The sequence below is a fragment of the Salmo salar genome, chromosome 13 (genome assembly GCF_965601325.2).
Source record: "Salmo salar chromosome 13, fSalSal1, whole genome shotgun sequence".
Taxonomy (NCBI): domain Eukaryota; kingdom Metazoa; phylum Chordata; class Actinopteri; order Salmoniformes; family Salmonidae; genus Salmo; species Salmo salar.
Window position 1 is genome coordinate 43,715,001 of NC_138303.1, and position 18,328 is coordinate 43,733,328.

General features: G+C 46.0%; 2 protein-coding genes across 7 annotated transcripts in view; one reads left to right on the forward strand and one right to left on the reverse strand.

Annotated features, from left to right (window-relative positions):
* Window positions 1-8,573, forward strand: part of LOC106567057 (low-density lipoprotein receptor-related protein 1) — a 138,972-nt gene extending 130,399 nt beyond the window's left edge. For both annotated transcript variants that reach the window (XM_014135894.3, XM_014135895.3), the window contains exons 84-90: window positions 870-1,031; window positions 1,349-1,523; window positions 1,739-1,840; window positions 4,264-4,337; window positions 4,491-4,584; window positions 6,110-6,254; window positions 6,524-8,573. In XM_014135894.3, coding sequence (XP_013991369.1) covers window positions 870-1,031; window positions 1,349-1,523; window positions 1,739-1,840; window positions 4,264-4,337; window positions 4,491-4,584; window positions 6,110-6,254; window positions 6,524-6,673 — 902 coding nt within the window. In that variant the 3' untranslated portion in view covers window positions 6,674-8,573. The remainder of the gene's footprint in view (window positions 1-869; window positions 1,032-1,348; window positions 1,524-1,738; window positions 1,841-4,263; window positions 4,338-4,490; window positions 4,585-6,109; window positions 6,255-6,523) is intronic.
* A 113-nt stretch (window positions 8,574-8,686) lies between these two features.
* fmnl3 (formin-like 3) overlaps window positions 8,687-18,328 on the reverse strand; it is a 48,706-nt gene continuing 39,064 nt past the window's right edge. For 2 of the 5 annotated variants that reach the window (XM_014135900.3, XM_014135896.3), the window contains 5 exons: window positions 17,901-18,002; window positions 17,021-17,113; window positions 16,625-16,748; window positions 15,586-15,707; window positions 8,687-10,681 (listed from right to left, as the gene is read on the reverse strand). In XM_014135900.3, the coding sequence (XP_013991375.1) occupies window positions 15,616-15,707; window positions 16,625-16,748; window positions 17,021-17,113; window positions 17,901-18,002 (411 nt within the window). In that variant the 3' untranslated portion in view covers window positions 8,687-10,681; window positions 15,586-15,615. Of the gene's footprint in view, window positions 10,682-13,509; window positions 13,558-15,571; window positions 15,708-16,624; window positions 16,749-17,020; window positions 17,114-17,900; window positions 18,003-18,328 lie in introns of all 5 variants that reach the window. The other 3 variants (XM_014135899.3, XM_014135897.3, XM_014135898.3) reach the window with 3 other exon arrangements.

Here is an 18,328-nt window from a genome sequence, read left to right on the forward strand (position 1 = left end):
TCAGTTTTGTCTCACCAGGGGTGATGGTCGGATTCACGTTTATCGTCGAAGGAATGAACGTTACACCGAGGCCTGTACTCTGGAGCGGGATCGATTTGGAGGTGGAGGGTCCGTCATGGTTTGGGGCGGTGTGTCACAGCATCATCGGACTGAGCTTGTCATTGCAGGCAATCTCAACGCTGTGCGTTACAGGGAAGACATCCTCCTCCCTCAAGTGGTACCCTTCCTGCAGGCTCATCCTGACATGACCCTCCAGCATGACATTACCACCAGCCATACTGTTCGTTCTGTGCGTGATTTCCTGCAAGAAAGGAATGTCAGTGTTCTGCCATGGCCAGCGAAGAGCCCGGATCTCAATCCCATTGAGCATGTCTGGGACCTGTTGGATCGGAGGGTGAGGGCTAGGGCCATTCCCCACAGAAATGTCCTGGAACTTGCAGGTGCCTTGGTGGAAGAGTGGGGTATAATCTCCCAGCAAGAATTGGCAAATCTGGTGCCAGGAGGAGATGCACTGCATTACTTAATGCAGCTGGTGGCCACACCAGATACTGACTGTTACTTTTGATTTTGACCCCCCCCCCCTTTTGTTCAGAGACACATTATTCCATTTCTGCTAGACACATGTCTGTGGAACTTGTTCAGTTTATGTCTCAGTTGTTGAATCTTGTTATGTTCATACAAATATTTCCACATGATAAGTTTGCTGAAAATGAACGCAGTTGACAGTGAGAGGACGTTTATTTTTTTGTGCGGAGTTTATTTAGCCTACATTATATTTTTGTTCTCGTTTAGCGTGACCCTTTTTGTTTCCAGTGTAACGTCCACACCCGTCTTTCTTAACCTTTTGACCTTGTCCTTCTCTCTTCCAGGGGCCCCTACATGTCGCTGTCTGAAGGGCTTCACGGGGCCCCAGTGTAACCTGCACACCTGTCAGGACTACTGTCACAATGGAGGCAACTGCACCGTATCCCAGGGCAACCAGCCCATCTGCCACTGTCTGCTTGAGTACCTGGGAGACCAGTGTCAATACAGTGAGTGTATAATCTAGAATAATCTAAAATGGGTTAGTAAAAAGGTTAATTTACCCAACCATGTGCACCACTTCCAAGTCAAGTGGATGTAGAGCTTTTCAGCTTTGTATCAGCCTGGTATAACAGTGTAACCAAAGTTATAGTTCCTGGGTTTTCATCTGGTTCTGTCATTCGTCTGATTTTTAATTCTTTATTTTGAAGCAATTCAGCAATAACCGGTCTTCAATCCACTTCTTAATGCAATGCTTAGTCCCTAATCAGAAATGGCTCTGAAGGAGAGCATTCACTGTGTGACTGTAAGCTTCTCACCCCCCCAGGTAAATGTGAGGATTACTGTAAGAATGAGGGGATGTGTCTGCAGACGGCCAATGCCACCAAGCTGTGTCGCTGTCCCCCTCAGTTCCACGGACAGCTATGTGAGCTGGACAAGTGCCAGTACTGCGGACCCAACGGCAAGTGTCTGCCCAAAACCTCAGGAGAGGTCATGTGCCGGTAGGAGTGCACGCTGCGTACACACGCGCGCACACACACACACTGTTCAGTCCGTTCACGCTCACAGATGCGCACACACACACCTACACACACATTCTGCTCAGTCCCAGTTTGTTTTATTTTAATATTAGAGTTTTCCTAAATAAATAAAAAATGTCTAGTGTTTGTTGACTCTCTCTCTCTCTCCTTGTCTCTGTGTACCTGTCTCTGTCCAGCTGTCCTAACGGTCAAACCAATCACAGCTGCTACACCTGTCTAGATTTCTGCACCAATGGACTCTGCTCTATCGAACCACGCACACTACTGCCCCAGTGCAAGTAAGAGGCCGATCCCGATCACACACACACACGTATTTAGGCGTCTCTGTAACCTGTGTGACGTGTATTTAGGCGTCTCTCTGTAACCTGTGTGACGTGTATTTAGGCGTCTCTCTGTAACCTGTGTGACGTGTATTTAGGCGTCTCTGTAACCTGTGTGACGTGTATTTAGGCGTCTCTCTGTAACCTGTGTGACGTGTATTTAGGCGTCTCTCTGTAACCTGTGTGACGTGTATTTAGGCGTCTCTCTGTAACCTGTGTGACGTGTATTTAGGCGTCTCTCTGTAACCTGTGTGACGTGTATTTAGGCGTCTCTCTGTAACCTGTGTGACGTGTATTTAGGCGTCTCTCTGTAACCTGTGTGACGTGTATTTAGGCGTCTCTCTGTAACCTGTGTGACGTGTATTTAGGCGTCTCTCTGTAACCTGTGTAACCTGTATTTAGGCGTCTCTCTGTAACCTGTGTGACGTGTATTTAGGCGTCTCTCTGTAACCTGTGTGACGTGTATTTAGGCGTCTCTCTGTAACCTGTGTGACGTGTATTTAGGCGTCTCTCTGTAACCTGTGTGACGTGTATTTAGGCGTCTCTCTGTAACCTGTGTGACGTGTATTAGGGCGTCTCTCTGTAACCTGTGTGACGTGTATTTAGGCATCTCTCTAACCTGTGTGACGTGTATTTAGGCGTCTCTCTGTAACCTGTGTGACGTGTATTTAGGCGTCTCTCTGTAACCTGTGTGACGTGTATTTAGGCGTCTCTCTGTAACCTGTGTGACGTGTATTTAGGCGTCTCTCTGTGACCTGTGTGACGTGTATTTAGGCGTCTCTCTGTGACCTGTGTGACGTGTATTTAGGCGTCTCTCTGTGACCTGTGTGACGTGTATTTAGGCGTCTCTCTGTGACCTGTGTGACGTGTATTTAGGCGTCTCTCTGTGACCTGTGTGACGTGTATTTAGGCGTCTCTCTGTGACCTGTGTGACGTGTATTTAGGCGTCTCTCTGTGACCTGTGTGACGTGTATTTAGGCGTCTCTCTGTGACCTGTGTGACGTGTATTTAGGGCGTCTCTCTGTGACCTGTGTGACGTGTATTTAGGGCGTCTCTCTGTGACCTGTGTGACGTGTATTTAGGCGTCTCTCTGTGACCTGTGTGACGTGTATTTAGGGCGTCTCTCTGTGACCTGTGTGACGTGTATTTAGGGCGTCTCTCTGTGACCTGTGTGACGTGTATTTAGGCGTCTCTCTGTGACCTGTGTGACGTGTATTTAGGCGTCTCTCTGTGACCTGTGTGACGTGTATTTAGGCGTCTCTCTGTGACCTGTGTGACGTGTATTTAGGCGTCTCTCTGTGACCTGTGTGACGTGTATTTAGGCGTCTCTCTGTGACCTGTGTGACGTGTATTTAGGCGTCTCTCTGTGACCTGTGTGACGTGTATTTAGGCGTCTCTCTGTGACCTGTGTGACGTGTATTTAGGCGTCTCTCTGTAACCTGTGTGACGTGTATTTAGGCGTCTCTCTGTAACCTGTGTGACGTGTATTTAGGCGTCTCTCTGTAACCTGTGTGACGTGTATTTAGGCGTCTCTCTGTAACCTGTGTGACGTGTATTTAGGCGTCTCTCTGTAACCTGTGTGACGTGTATTTAGGCGTCTCTCTGTAACCTGTGTGACGTGTATTAGGGCGTCTCTCTGTAACCTGTGTGACGTGTATTAGGGCGTCTCTCTAACCTGTGTGACGTGTATTTAGGCGTCTCTCTGTAACCTGTGTGACGTGTATTTAGGCGTCTCTCTGTGACCTGTGTGACGTGTATTTAGGCGTCTCTCTGTGACCTGTGTGACGTGTATTTAGGTGTCTCTCTGTGACCTGTGTGACGTGTATTTAGGCGTCTCTCTGTGACCTGTGTGACGTGTATTTAGGCGTCTCTCTGTGACCTGTGTGACGTGTATTTAGGCGTCTCTCTGTGACCTGTGTGACGTGTATTTAGGGCGTCTCTCTGTGACCTGTGTGACGTGTATTTAGGGCGTCTCTCTGTGACCTGTGTGACGTGTATTTAGGGCGTCTCTCTGTGACCTGTGTGACGTGTATTTAGGGCGTCTCTCTGTGACCTGTGTGACGTGTATTTAGGGCGTCTCTCTGTGACCTGTGTGACGTGTATTTAGGCGTCTCTCTGTGACCTGTGTGACGTGTATTTAGGCGTCTCTCTGTGACCTGTGTGACGTGTATTTAGGCGTCTCTCTGTGACCTGTGTGACGTGTATTTAGGCGTCACTCTAACCTGTGTGACGTGTATTTAGGCGTCTCTCTGTAACCTGTGTGACGTGTATTTAGGCGTCTCTCTGTAACCTGTGTGACGTGTATTTAGGCGTCTCTCTGTAACCTGTGTGACGTGTATTTAGGCGTCTCTCTGTAACCTGTGTGACGTGTATTTATTTAGGTGTCCTATAGAATGGAGTGGGTATCGATGTGAAGTCATTGCCTCGCCGGTGGATTCTCCTGTCTCCAGTGGAAGTACGTTACTTTAGTCTCTCTAGTGTCAGTGAAACACATGTTATAACTACAGGCATGATTCTAACACAATACATGTTATAACCTGTCCGTCTCATTGGCCAACGGGTTGCATATACTCTGTTCTCATTGGTGTCCGTGTTGCTCTCTCTGCAGGTTCTGCCTCCATAGTCATCCCAGTGCTGCTGCTGTTGTTACTGGTGCTGCTGGTCGTCGGCGCCATCTTGTGGTACAAGAGGAGAATGCGTGGGTGAGTAGTGTAGATCAGGTGTTCCCAAACTCTTTCACTCAGGCCCCCCTTCCAGCATTGGGGGAACATCCCGCGCTCCACGTCTATTTCTATGGGCACAAGCACTGTTCACGACACAAACTGTTCAAAAACACAAACTGTTCACGACACAAACTGTTCAAAAACACAAACTGTTCAAAAACACAAACTGTTCACCACGACACAAACTGTTCACCACGACACAAACTGTTCACCACGACACAAACTGTTCACCACGACACAAACTGTTCACCACGACACAAACTGTTCACCACGACACAAACTGTTCACCACGACACAAACTGTTCACGACCCTTTTGTTGGCCGATACTTTTTTGTTTGTTGTTGCAGGTTTTAAAGCATATTTCCTGCAATTGTACACATTTTGTCATGAGGTGCAGAGAAAATATAGTGTTTTTTAAGCAAATGTTCTAGCAATTCTGTACATTTTTCCATTTCTAATGTGTATGCTTGTGGTATTTGAGTGACTCAAATATTACAACAAAATCTATGGGCTAAAGAAACCTAGCTTAATAAACGTTAGCTGGGATGGGCTAGTTGATCTGCACATTTCTGACAAGTTATAAATAGCTCTCTAAGGTCTGCAATGACTGACATGACAAGAGGATTCTACCAGTACGTTCTACTAACTGAGTCGTCGTCGTCCCCCATTTTTTTTGGGGGGGGGGTGACTACAGAAGTAGACAACCATTGTGTTGAGACTGGGTGTGAGGGCTCCCACTCATTTGGACAAACTCGAATCTCTTTTCCACCTTTCATCTGTACCTCCCACCATCACGCTCCCTCTTTATCTCTCTCTTCTCGCTCTCTTCTCTCTCTTTCTAGGTCTGTATGGCCGGGCAAACGCTCCCGACGTTCTCGGTAACTTAATAGGGTCATGTCTGTCACCTGTCTCGCCCCCCCCCCCCTCCAGATCCTCCCCCTTCTCCATCTCCCCAATGCCTCATCTAAGCCACCATCTTGTCTGTCGGCCCAGTGACAGTCCTCCATTTTGCTCGTCTCGCTGTAGTAGTCGGTCTGTCTGTCCCTGCCTCCTCTCTTGTTCAGGACAGGGTTTCCCACCCAGGGACGCAGGGGTGTATTGACAGATAGATTGACTGGTTCTTCCTTACCCATCCATACCTTTCCCTATCTACGTGTGTAAATACATGTGTCTATCAGTGATGCTTCTGTGCCTGCATTGTGGCAGTGGAACATTTGCGTTGTAGAAAATCCAGCATTCACCAGGATAGGCGCTGGATGTGTCCAAATGGCTTTTGAAAAAAGCTCATTTGTTTTGTCAATTTCCCGTGATTCTGTGCTGCCTTGACTGTGTGGGAGCGTTTTCCTGTACTGTACGTGTAGCTGGTGTGGCATGTTGGATTTCTCTCCTGTCAGTGGCTTGATTCAAGGCTCTCGGTACTTTCAGCGTGTGCTCCTGTGTTGTGGCTACGTCTCCGCTACTGTTAGTGTTGAGAAGAAACAAACTCGCTGTGTGTGTCCACAGTGCCAAGGGCTTCCAGCACCACAGGATGACCAACGGGGCCATGAACGTGGAAATAGGAAACCCAGCCTATAAGATCTACGAAGGGGAGCCGGACGATGATGCAGGGGAACTCCTGGATTCGGACTTCGCTTTAGATCCAGACAAGGTAACACCCACGTTCCCTTATCTTCACACGTGACCCATCTTAAATAGGTAACACTTGTTTTAACACTCAGGTTTGTCGTTTTGATACTTGTTTTTTAACACTGCAGCACTTCTTAACTCATAGGAGTGAATTTGGCATTGACACCATTTAAAACCTTTTTCTGCACTCCATGATACTCTGCCTCTAGACTACTGGATGGCAATGAAACGTAATTTAGGTCCCTTGTATGCTCTTTGTCCAAACATTATTTCTGCGTTCCCTCCCTGCAGCCCACCAACTTCACCAACCCGGTGTACGCCACCCTGTACATGGGAGCCCACAACAGCCGCAACTCTTTAGCTAGTACAGACGAGAAGAAAGAGTTGCTGTCACAGGTGGACGATGGGGAGGACGAGGACGTGAGTGACCCGCTGGCCTAGGGGTCAGAGGTCAGGCATGACCGAGCCAAGTTTAGACCACGCCCGCAAAGAGACAAACGCTGATCTTATGCCTTTTTACCAATCGAGAAAAGAAAAGCAACAGAAACAGAAAAGAAAGCGAGAACACTGTATAAAATGAAGGAGTACTTTTGTATGTGATTGCAGTATTATATTTTGTTCTTTTGACAAAAAAGAGAAAAAAAAAGAACATTCCTCTGTTCAGAAAAAGGAAGAACCATTTTGTAGACAGATTTATTCATTCAACTCTCTCGTTTTAAAATGTTGCTCACCTCCATCCTCCCTCGCTACTCTCCCTCCCCCCTTCATCCATATAGCCACTACCTCTGTGCAAAGGTGTAGAGCAAAACAAACAGCAGTGGAACAATTTTCAGTTTTTATTTTTGTATGAATTGTATAGGGGGAAAAAAACATTGTTCCATTTCAGAGAAGTGCTTGTTGTTTGTGAAAGATGTGGAGAAAAGGGGGGGGGGGGGGGGGGGTCCAAGTTCAATACTCAGTCAGTTCCGAATGCCAATTGATGCTGGTTTGGTCTATGCTGGAGGTGCAGAGTCCACATGGCAGTTAGTCAGCGTCACACATACTAATGTCCATTCAGTTGAGTGATTGTCTTTTACCTCCTTGCACAGACTAAAAGTGAAATATATTTACACACGCATATATATATATATATATATAACCCTATTAACAAAGTGTCTTGACAATATACCCAGGAATACAAAACATCAAATAACATATAGCAGTCTGTCTGTACTATGTTTTACCACCTTTTTCTGTTTTGATCTTGAAGAAATGAACGGATGATTTTTGGTTAATGAGTGAAAGTCAATGGTTAATGGAGTGTGTAATGTGTTGGAGGAATATGATTGTATTGAAGCAGACATTCCAGGATGACAATTCCGAGGAAGTAACTGAGGATGTCTTTGGGTTACGAGAGGACATGTTTTGGGGGTAACACCGAATGTGTTTTGGGGGGGCCCTTGATGTGACCGGTGATACATATTGGGGCCCCAGAGGGTTCATGGACCAGCTCAGTGACTGTTTATTCCAGTATCAACTGTAACGTTCATCCTGGAAATAGGCAGTTTGGCACCAAGAATGCCTCTGTGAATACCTGCCATTGCTGAAACAAACCATTGTATAACAACAAGCTGAACATGCTTTTGTCTTTGTCGGTGATAGTAAACATACTTTCAGGAGAGACCTGTTGTTTTTATGGTACTTCAGTGGGAATTTATAACAACAATGCTGTGTTTTTTGTTTTGAATGTATGTAATAATTCCGGTTTCTGCTCATTGTAAGTGCATTCCTCGGGAGGTTCGGACTATTAGCCTCCTGATTAGCGTCCCCTGTTGATTCCCCCTCTGCCTTGCTGCTAACGCTAGCTAGCCGTCTGTCGGCTCGTCTGTCTGTCGGCTCGTTCGTCTAACCATCTGTCAGCCAGCCCTGTCTGTCTGCCTGCCTGTTTTGTCTGTCTGCCTGCCTGCCTGTCTGTCATTGGTCCAGGCTCAGTCTCAGCCAATCACGCGCTGCTGAACATGCTGCTTGGAGGTGATCAGCCATAACTGCCATACTATATTACAGATTACACTGCATGCAAATCACAACACGCACACACACACGCATATACAAACCCTATAGCAAACTGTTCTAGCTTAACCATCACTTTTATTAACAGTATGCACTATCATTTGGATTTTAATAACATTTCTGCTCTGTTACATTTTTATTTGAATAATGTAAATTAGGAACAATCGGTTTTAATTTTGACAAACATTTCAGCAAAACAACCCCACACATGGATTGTTGTTGCTCTGTTTCGGTTAGTTATGATTTTATTTCTTTTTGATATCAGAAATTAAATGGATTTTTATAGTAGAAATGCATTGTGGATCTGACTTTCATTTGGTGTGAAAAATGAGTGAGCGAGCATGAAAGGAGAGGGAGAGAGCAAGAGAAAGGAGACCGAGAGTGAGAGACAGCAGAGATTTTCAATTGTGAGTCACATTGTCATTTTGTTTATTAAGGGGGGGGGGTCATCTTTTGGACAACACGCATCAAATATCAGGCACTATTTAATTTCATCCTTACGACAGAAAAGCACAAGTAAAAGGCTTCTATTCGTTGATTTTACATCAAATGTAAATGCATGTAAAAAATATCTGCTATAGAAGTAGTGTCTCATACAACATTAAGGCAATGTAAGTAGTGTAAATATGCACTGTCCCTTTTGTGGTAATGCCATATTGAAACACAGATTGTAAATCTGAGTGCACAATCATTGTGCTTGCTTTATGGCTATTAAGGGGGAAATTGTTCATCATTACAATTCTAAAACTTGATGCGAAGAGAGCATAAAGAACATGGTTAGACTCAGCAATACATTCTTTATCTACCGACAAATGCATGACCGTATTGACGGAAACGCTGGATATCTTGGCTTAATCGGACTGACCTCAAAAGGGCTCTATTCAACCCGTGTCTCAGAAGTTCAGCGTGATTTGAAGTTTAAAGGCAAAGTTCCGGCGTTTGCGCCGACTGCATTCACTGTAAACGCTGCATATGTCGGCTCAGTCGGAAATTACCTTTCTATCCCCCAATCTGTAACGCTCCAGCGATCCAGTTTTTGAATAGAGCCCTAAATGTCAACCGCTCTATAAGGCGGATTGGAATGAATCCTGGCCTAAGTGGTAAGACTGAAGTGGTGATTGGACTGTAGGTCATAAAGATAAAAGTAATAGAAAGTAAATACATGGAATGTTTTTACCCACTCATCAAATGATTTCAAAGACACTTGGCCTAAACTAATTTAGATTACAGTGCTGAGAAGCAACCTTTAAATACTGTATAGTGATTAAGGCTGGAATTCTGATTCCAAACCATTGCATATGATTCTTTTTAGTTTTAGTTTTGTTTTTGAAGGTAATGTTATCAAACAAATGCAATAAAAAATAAAATATTTAACATCTAAAGATACAAATTATAGCTGAGTTACAGAAATAATACTGTCTAAACAAAAAGGCACTTATTCGTTCTCAAAATAAGACATGAGAGCAGAGGAAGTTTGGTTTGGCTAGCTTGTACAGAAACATCTCCAAAGATTAAAGGTCTCTAACGATAATCTTCAATCGTTCTTTAATCTGTGGACAGAGCCCTTCTGTGATGGCAAAACCCTGGGCCATATTCATTAGGGCACACAAAGCGTTTTGCCACGGAAAACAAAAATAAGCGTTTCTTATTGGTCAAGTCCAGCTAGTCCCTCCCTGTTTCAGTCTGTTTTCTTTCGTTTTGGGGCCTTATGAAAACAACCCTGTTCTCTTTGAAGTGGAAATCCCAGCAGTAGAGTCAACACATGCTGTCATTTTATACAACCGACCGACTGTCTCCCATCCTCAACTTGCACGGAGGAAATCCACATTCATGGAAATAAGATCCACGTTGGCAGGCACTTGGCAGGAGGCACTTGAGGTTCCATGTCCACATTATGCAGTTGCAGTGTCCTTCCTTCCTGCTTGTGTGAGGCGAGCCACCCCTTTAAGGGCTCAACTCACCATACTCTTCTTCTTTGGACTCTCTGCCCAGTCCTGTTCTTAATGCCAACACTGGCAATCGCTGTAGTCCTCTATTTTCTGTGTGTGTGCCTTTGTGCATGCGGTGTGTGTTTGCAGTGGGAGAGGGGGTAGGCTAACCCACCTGATGTCTGTGCTTATACCTGCTTGTTGAGAGATCGTGTCCATATAGGATCTCCATAAATAAATAAATACCCCCGTAAAACTTGGGCCATTGGTTCAGTCCGGTCCGGCTTTCAGTCTCTGATCTGCAGGGAGATGCAGCCTCGGGTGGGTGAGACCACCGGGACACAGGTGGGGAAGGGGGGAGGTTATAAAGGGAATGGGGGGTAAATGAGGAGGAACGAGTGGTTTGTTTAGGGTCTCTTCCAGCCGCTCCGGATCAGCGCGTCATGCCGCAGGAAAGGCTGGCTGCGGAGATCTGTGAGTGGGTGAGGGAGGGGGAGAGAGGGGTCACTCAGGTTAACAGGGAAGTCAAACTGCTCCAGTGGCGTCATGCTCATGTTTGAGGTTGTTGATGAAGGAACTTCTATTTGCAGTGCTTATCCTAACAGTATATTTCTGCAAGTAGAGTGCCAATTATGTTTCACATTTTCCAATTTTACTTATATGTTGTCAAATGGGTAGCCAAATGAAAGTGGATATCCGTTAACCAATAGCCTTGCATTGTCAACTTAAAACTGACAGGGAAATATGGATCTGTCAATCCAAAGCTATGGGGGTATAGTTATTCAAATAAATCACAATCTCAACAACCTAACTAGGGAACAAAATAATAATCAAACGTTAAAATAATATCACAGTTGTGGCAGTCAACGAGCTCTGTGAGATACTATGCTAAAGACACTAAATATTTATCTGCAATGTGTGTTATGTAGCCCTTTATAATGGTGTTCAAATAGTATTACCAATGCTTCTGTATATTTTTCTGTGTGTGTGTGTGTGTGTGTGTGTGTGTGTATGTATGTGTATATATATATATATATATACTGCTCAAAAAAATAAAGGGAACACTTAAACAACACATCCTAGATCTGAATGAAATAAATAATCTTATTAAATGCTTTTTTCTTTACATAGTTGAATGTGTTGACAACAAAATCACACAAAAATAATCAATGGAAATCCAATTTATCAACCCATGGAGGTCTGGATTTGGAGTCACACTCAAAATTAAAGTGGAAAACCACACTACAGGCTGATCCAACTTTGATGTAATGTCCTTAAAACAAGTCAAAATGAGGCTCAGTAGTGTGTGGCCTCCACGTGCCTGTATGACCTCCCTACAATGCCTGGGCATGCTCCTGATGAGGTGGCGGATGGTCTCCTGAGGGATCTCCTCCCAGACCTGGACTAAAGCATCCGCCAACTCCTGGACAGTCTGTGGTGCAACATGGCGTTGGTGGATGGAGCGAGACATGATGTCCCAGATGTGCTCAATTGGATTCAGGTCTGGGGAACGGGCGGGCCAGTCCATGGCATCAATGCCTTCCTCTTGCAGGAACTGCTGACACACTCCAGCCACATGAGGTCTAGCATTGTCTTGCATTAGGAGGAACCCAGGGCCAACCGCACCAGCATATGGTCTCACAAGGGGTCTGAGGATCTCATCTCGGTACCTAATGGCAGTCAGGCTACCTCTGGCAAGCACATGGAGGGCTGTGCGGCCCCCCAAAGAAATGCCACCCCACACCATGACTGACCCACCGCCAAACCGGTCATGCTGGAGGATGTTGCAGGCAGCAGAACTTTCTCCACGGCGTCTCCAGACTCTGTCATGTCTGTCACATGTGCTCAGTGTGAAGCTGCTTTCATCTGTGAAGAGCACAGGGTGCCAGTGGCGAATTTGCCAATCTTGGTGTTCTCTGGCAAATACCAAACGTCCTGCACGGTGTTGGGCTGTAAGCACAACCCCCACCTGTGGACGTCGGGCCCTCATACCACCCTCATGGAGTCTGTTTCTGACCGTTTCAGCAGACACATGCACATTTGTGGCCTGCTGGAGGTCATTTTGCAGGGCTCTGGCAGTGCTTCTCCTGCTCCTCCTTGCACAAAGGCGGAGGTAGCGGTCCTGCTGCTGGGTTGTTGCCCTCCTACGGCCTCCTCCACGTCTCCTGATGTACTGGCCTGTCTCCTGGTAGCGCCTCCATGCTCTGGACACTACGCTGACAGACACAGCAAACCTTCTTGCCACAGCACGCATTGATGTGCCATCCTGGATGAGCTGCACTACCTGAGCCACTTGTGTGGGTTGTAGACTCCGTCTCATGCTACCACTAGAGTGAAAGCACCGCCAGCATTCAAAAGTGACCAAAACATCAGCCAGGAAGCATAGGAACTGAGAAGTGGTCTGTGGTCCCCACCTGCAGAACCACACCTTTATTGGGGGTGTCTTGCTAATTGCCTATAATTTCCACCTGTTGTCTATTCCATTTGCACAACAGCATGTGAAATGTGTCAGTCAGTGTTGCTTCCTAAGTGGACAGTTTGATTTCACAGAAGTGTGATTGACTTGGAGTTACATTGTGTTGTTTAAGTGTTCCCTTTATTTTTTTGAGCAGTGTATATATCTCCTTTTGTCAGAATATGATGGTGTTTGTGTGGATGTGCAGGGTGCTCAACAGAGCTCGTTGACCATTGAGCTGCTCAGCACACCGCAAGTCACAGTTAACAGGGCAAAACAGGACGTTGAGACATGACATCAACAGGTGACAGACTGGTGAGTGGTGGATGGACAGAACACTGGACACAGCATGCAACATGGAAGAAAGAGGTGAGTGAGGTGGTGATGGAGGGACCTGAGTAGAATGGTGGATGAAATAGTCTTATCTTGAGAGGTATACTGTTTGACTTGCCTAGTTAAATAAAGGTTAAATATAATACATGAATAAAAATGGAAACGAGACCGGATATGTGCTCTTCTGCTGGCTCTTTGGGAAAGGGAGTTGGTCTGTTTGAAATGCTGAGGGGGTTGTAAACCGCTATATAAATTTCAAAGCAATGTAGGCTCAGCTGCATGTTTCTTACTGTTCTACAGTAAAGCATATCTGACTGTTGTAAAGCATAGCATATCTTACTGCTGTACAGTAAAGCAGGTCTTGCTGTTATAATGAATCTGAAGTGCTGGGTTGGCTCAAGCAGCTGACATGACTGTAGCAGCACCATATACTGTGTAGCTAGCAGCACAGAGGGGCCACAGTACAAGCAGGGCCAAAGCAGACAGGCCAGGCTTCAGGCTACCTTCCTTACCCTGCAGCGTTTAGGAGTGGCATATACTGTTATTTATCTTCTGTTCAGCTGTTCAGAGGGGTAGAATGAAGGAAAAAAAGAGTGATGGTTGAGGAAAGGTTGTTACCAGGTTAGAGAGAAACCAAACCAACCACATTAGTTAGTTTCATGGAACAACAATGCATTGTTTGGTTAACAAGATCGGTTTTATAGCCAAACTTCTTAATACTGTATTTTTTTTGGTTAAATACATCTCAGAAAGTATAAAACCTGAAAGAACTGATATCTTATACATAATGTAGCTTTCCATACTCATGCTATTATGATACAGTAAATGCAACTTGATTATATGATTATATTTCGTACTACACTGAACAAAAATATAAACGCAACATGTAAAGTGTTGGTCCCATGTTTCATGAGCTGAAATAAAAGATCCCAGAAATGTTCCATACGCACAAAAAGCGTATTTCTCTCATATTTTGTGCACAAATTTGTTTACATCCCTGTAATTGAGCATTTCTCATTTGCCAAGATAATCCATCCACCTGACAGGTGTGGCATATCAAGAAGCCGATTTAAACGGCATGATCATTACACAGGTGAACCTTGTGCTGGGGGCAATAAAAGGCCACTAAAATGTGCAGTTTTGTCACAACACAATGCCACAGATGTTTTGAGGGAGTGTGCAATTGGCATGCTGACTGCAGGAATGTCCACCAGAGCTGTTGCCAGAAAATGTCATGTTAATTTCTCTACCAGAATGTCGTTTTAGAGAATTTGGCAGAACGTCCAATCGGCCTCATAACTGCAGACCATATGTAACCATGCCAGCCCAGGACCTCAACATCCCGCTTCTTCACCTGCGGGATCATATGAGACCAGCCACCCGGACAGCAGACGAAACTGTGGGTTTGCACAACTGAAGAATTTCTGCACAAACTGTCTCAGGGAAGCTCATCTGCGTGCTCGTCATCCTCACCAGGGTCTTGACTTGACTGCAGTTTGGCATCGTAAGCGACTTCAGTGGGCAAATGCTCATCTTCGATGTACGCTGACACGCTGGAGAAGTGTGCTCTTCACAGATTAATCCCAGTTTCAATTGTACCGGGCAGAAGGCAGACAGCGTGTATGGCATCGTGTGGGCGAGAGGTTTGCTGACGTCAATGTTGTGAACAGCGTGGGGTTATGGTATGGGCAGGCAGAAGTTAGACAAATGCACAGAGATACCGTGACGAGATCTTGAGGCCCATTGTCGTGCCATTCATCCGCTGCCATCACCTCATCCGCCCCCATGTCACAAGGATCTTCACACAATTCCTGGAAGCTGAAAATATCCCAGTTCTTCCATGGCCTGCGTACTCACCAGACATATCACCCATTGAGCATGTTTGGGATGCTTTGGATCGATGTGTGCGACAGCGTGTTCCAGTTCCCGCCAATATCCAGCAACTTTGCACAGCCATTGAAGAGGAGTGGGACAACATTCCACAGGCCACAATCAACAGCCTGATCAACTCTATGTGAAGGAGATGTGCCATGCTGCATGAGGCAAACGGTGGTCACACCAGATACTGACTGGTTTTATGATCCACACCCACACTTTTTTTTTTTTTAAGGTACAGTATCTGTGACCAACCGATACATATCTGTATTCCCAGTCATGTGACATCTACAGATTAGGACCTAATTCATTTATTTCAACTGACTGATTTCCTTATGAACTGTGACTCAGAAAAATTGTTGCATGTTGCGTTTTTATATTTTTGTTCAGTGTAAATAATCATATATTCCCATTGCAACATTAGTCTGTGGTTCAGTAGGAATATCTAAATATCAGGTTCAGTCATTCAGAGGTTTGGCTGTCTGACTTCTATCCTGTTAATTCAGGTAGAAGTCCTTTGAGGTAGACAGAAGACACACTTGCCACCAATAAGAGTCAAAGGCCGGGATTCAAGCAAACCGCAGACTGGCCTAAATTAGTAAAGGGGGGGAGGAGTAATCTTGGGGAGTGACGAGGTGGTCATGCTGCATGCAGAGTGGTCAGGCAAGGGAGTGGGGCGGGGTAACGAGGAGAGGACACCTGTTCTGGACAACCTTGGCATTAGGGGGGAGGAACTGTAGGGGCTAGCAGTTGGAGTCGTCACAGAGCTGTGCCTCACAGAAGAACCGTGAGCTTCGTTTAGCAGTACGGGCTGTGAAGGGGACGCTCTTCAGCACTGAGGGGGGAGGAGGGGAGAAAACGTCACACCTGAGACAGAGGAACCTGTACTGTTACTGTACTGTTGTACACCCCCCACCCCCCCATCTTCCGTCAGCTTGGTACAGTCTAGAACGGCACTGGCACTCCTCAAGCTGCTTCAACTGTACTGTAACTGTTATATCTGTATATACAGTATACCAGCTCTCTCTGTGCCACACCCCGCTGTATTGGAGTACTGGAGGACCAGACTACACTAATGTGAGTCTTCCAGCCCTCGAAAGGTCTTTGGGTGCATCTGAAATGCACCATATTCCCTATGTAGTGCACTACTTAAGACCAGTAGTGCACTACAGGGAATAAAGTGCTATTTGAGACGCGCGCTATGTCCAAGATGACAGGGCTATACTGTATGTAGAGTAACGGAGATGACGCAAGTGTTGTGAAGGACCAGTAGTGGGGAGGAAGCATTATTAGCATATTATTAACATTAATCATTTAGATTTCACTGTAGATGCTGATTAATGAGAGTTAAGTTAGAAACTGTCCTGAGTTTGCACCTCCCACGAAACAGGGCATCGGGATACGGTGGCATTTTTGATCTATTGGGACACGGAGCACAGCCAATGGCTTGACTACATGCCTTCTCTACTCTGTAATAACGAGACAGTACTAATCTAGATAACTAGCAGGCCACAAAAACAAACTTCTGGGACGTTCAGAACTGGAATCTGCTGGTGTCTAGCTGCTGTATAGCCTCTAGCAGTGGTGTCTGAACCACGTAACAGAGTGCTCCTCCAGCCGAGCAGTTGAGGACCACAGTGATCTTAGCCTGGCCCCGGCCTCTGCCCCTAGGACTGCTGGGGCTTGGACCAGGAGACCTGGGGCCTGGCTGGGGGCTGCGTGGCTGCCTGCGTGGCTGCATGTCGAGCCCACCTGTGATGATATCCTCGATGGTGCCGTCCTTCCCCTCGTAGACGGGCCGGTGGTCCTTAGCCTGGCGTTTACGCAGCTCTGAGATCAGCTCCTGTTGCTGCTGCCTCTTCTTCACTACCTGGACCTAGGAGAGAGGGGAGGAAGGATCAAATCCTGCCTAGGTCCCCCAAATAGCTTGAGCTGCGCATGGATCATTTCAATCATACAAAATGCATGAACTCCTTATTGGAAGTGTGAGAAATACATTGAGGAAATATAAGGTTCTGTTGATAGCATAATTATACACAATTTAGTCTACATTCTACATCTAGACTCTCTAGAGTCTAGTGACTATTATAATCCTCCTGGCTTTTTAGGCCTTGTCAGTCAAGGCTAGGGAGACTTCTAGTACTGTACCTTGGGGTCGTGTTGCTTGGCCTCCTGAGCCAGTAATTTCTCTCTCATGGCTTCCTCCTGCTTTTTCCTCTGCTCATTGTCCACCACCGCATCCTGTAGGGAGGAGAACACAAAATGGACGCCACTCAGGGAAATGAGACATCAATTCGATACAAATCAAGACACTGGCTAAGCCAAGCTATGGAAATATATCTATTTTACAATAGAAGAAATGGTTTTGGGTGTTGAGAAAACACACCTTCACGTAGCTAAACAGTCAGCAACATACATTTGCTACAGTAAATGTCTCTCTCTGTTTCCCCTCTCTGTTTCTCTCTCTCTCTCACACACACAGAAACGCATGCAAGCGCACAGATCCTGCAGATCCACACATCCTTGTAGAGAACAATCTCAGGAAGGTGTCTGTGTGGCAGGGCCGTCTGTCCTTCCGGGGGGGGGGGGGGGGAGCAGAGGCAGGGCGGGGCCCTCGGTCCGGGGGTCAAGCAGGGGGAAAGGAAGCGGGAGACCGGACCCAGTCTAAACACCACAGCTGTGGCTCTGAAGGCAGACCCAGCTGGCCCATCCTGTTATTAGACCTGTGACTCCAGTCCACACCCTGTCCTGTGGCACACAGACAGCTCTGCTCTGCTCTTAGAGGCAGCAGGGCAACACCCAGACTAACCAAAGGTTAGGCTAACTCCTGTAGGACAGAGAGCAATCTCCACCTAAACATGGTCCTGTGTGGCTTAGTTGGTAAGAGTGTGATCCCCTACAGGGATCTCACATGCATAATAAATATATGCACTCGCTTTACTGTAACGACGTTTGCTATGTGGCATATTATATACATGTACAGAGGTAAAGATACGTGTTAGAACTGTGCTGCTTGGTCCTCCCTTACCTTGTAAGCTCTGATGAATCGCACAAACACAGGGAAGAACACAGACGGAGGAGTCGTCTTGGAACTCTCCCCAAAATAGTTCACCACATTGTTGAAGGCTTCCTAGAAAATGAACAGGGGAGACAGAAGTATAAAAGGCGGGACACAACATTTGTCAACATCGCCAACCTTTACAAAGCCTTTTGTTTGAGGTCAAGTGTTGTCCTGCATTGTTGTATCTTGGGCTTTTTGGCTTTTGTTGTGCTGCTTCTAGGGAGAGGTGTTGCGCCGTTACACTAAGTTGTGTTTTGTTTGGTTTTGACCCATTTTGTAGTTTTAGCAAGGCTATTTTCCCTGAAGAAAAATTCTGTGCTTGCATTAGTGGTTTTAGGGTAGTGGAAGACGTTTAGAAGTTTCCAGACTAGTATTGAACAATTGTGTTTGCAATT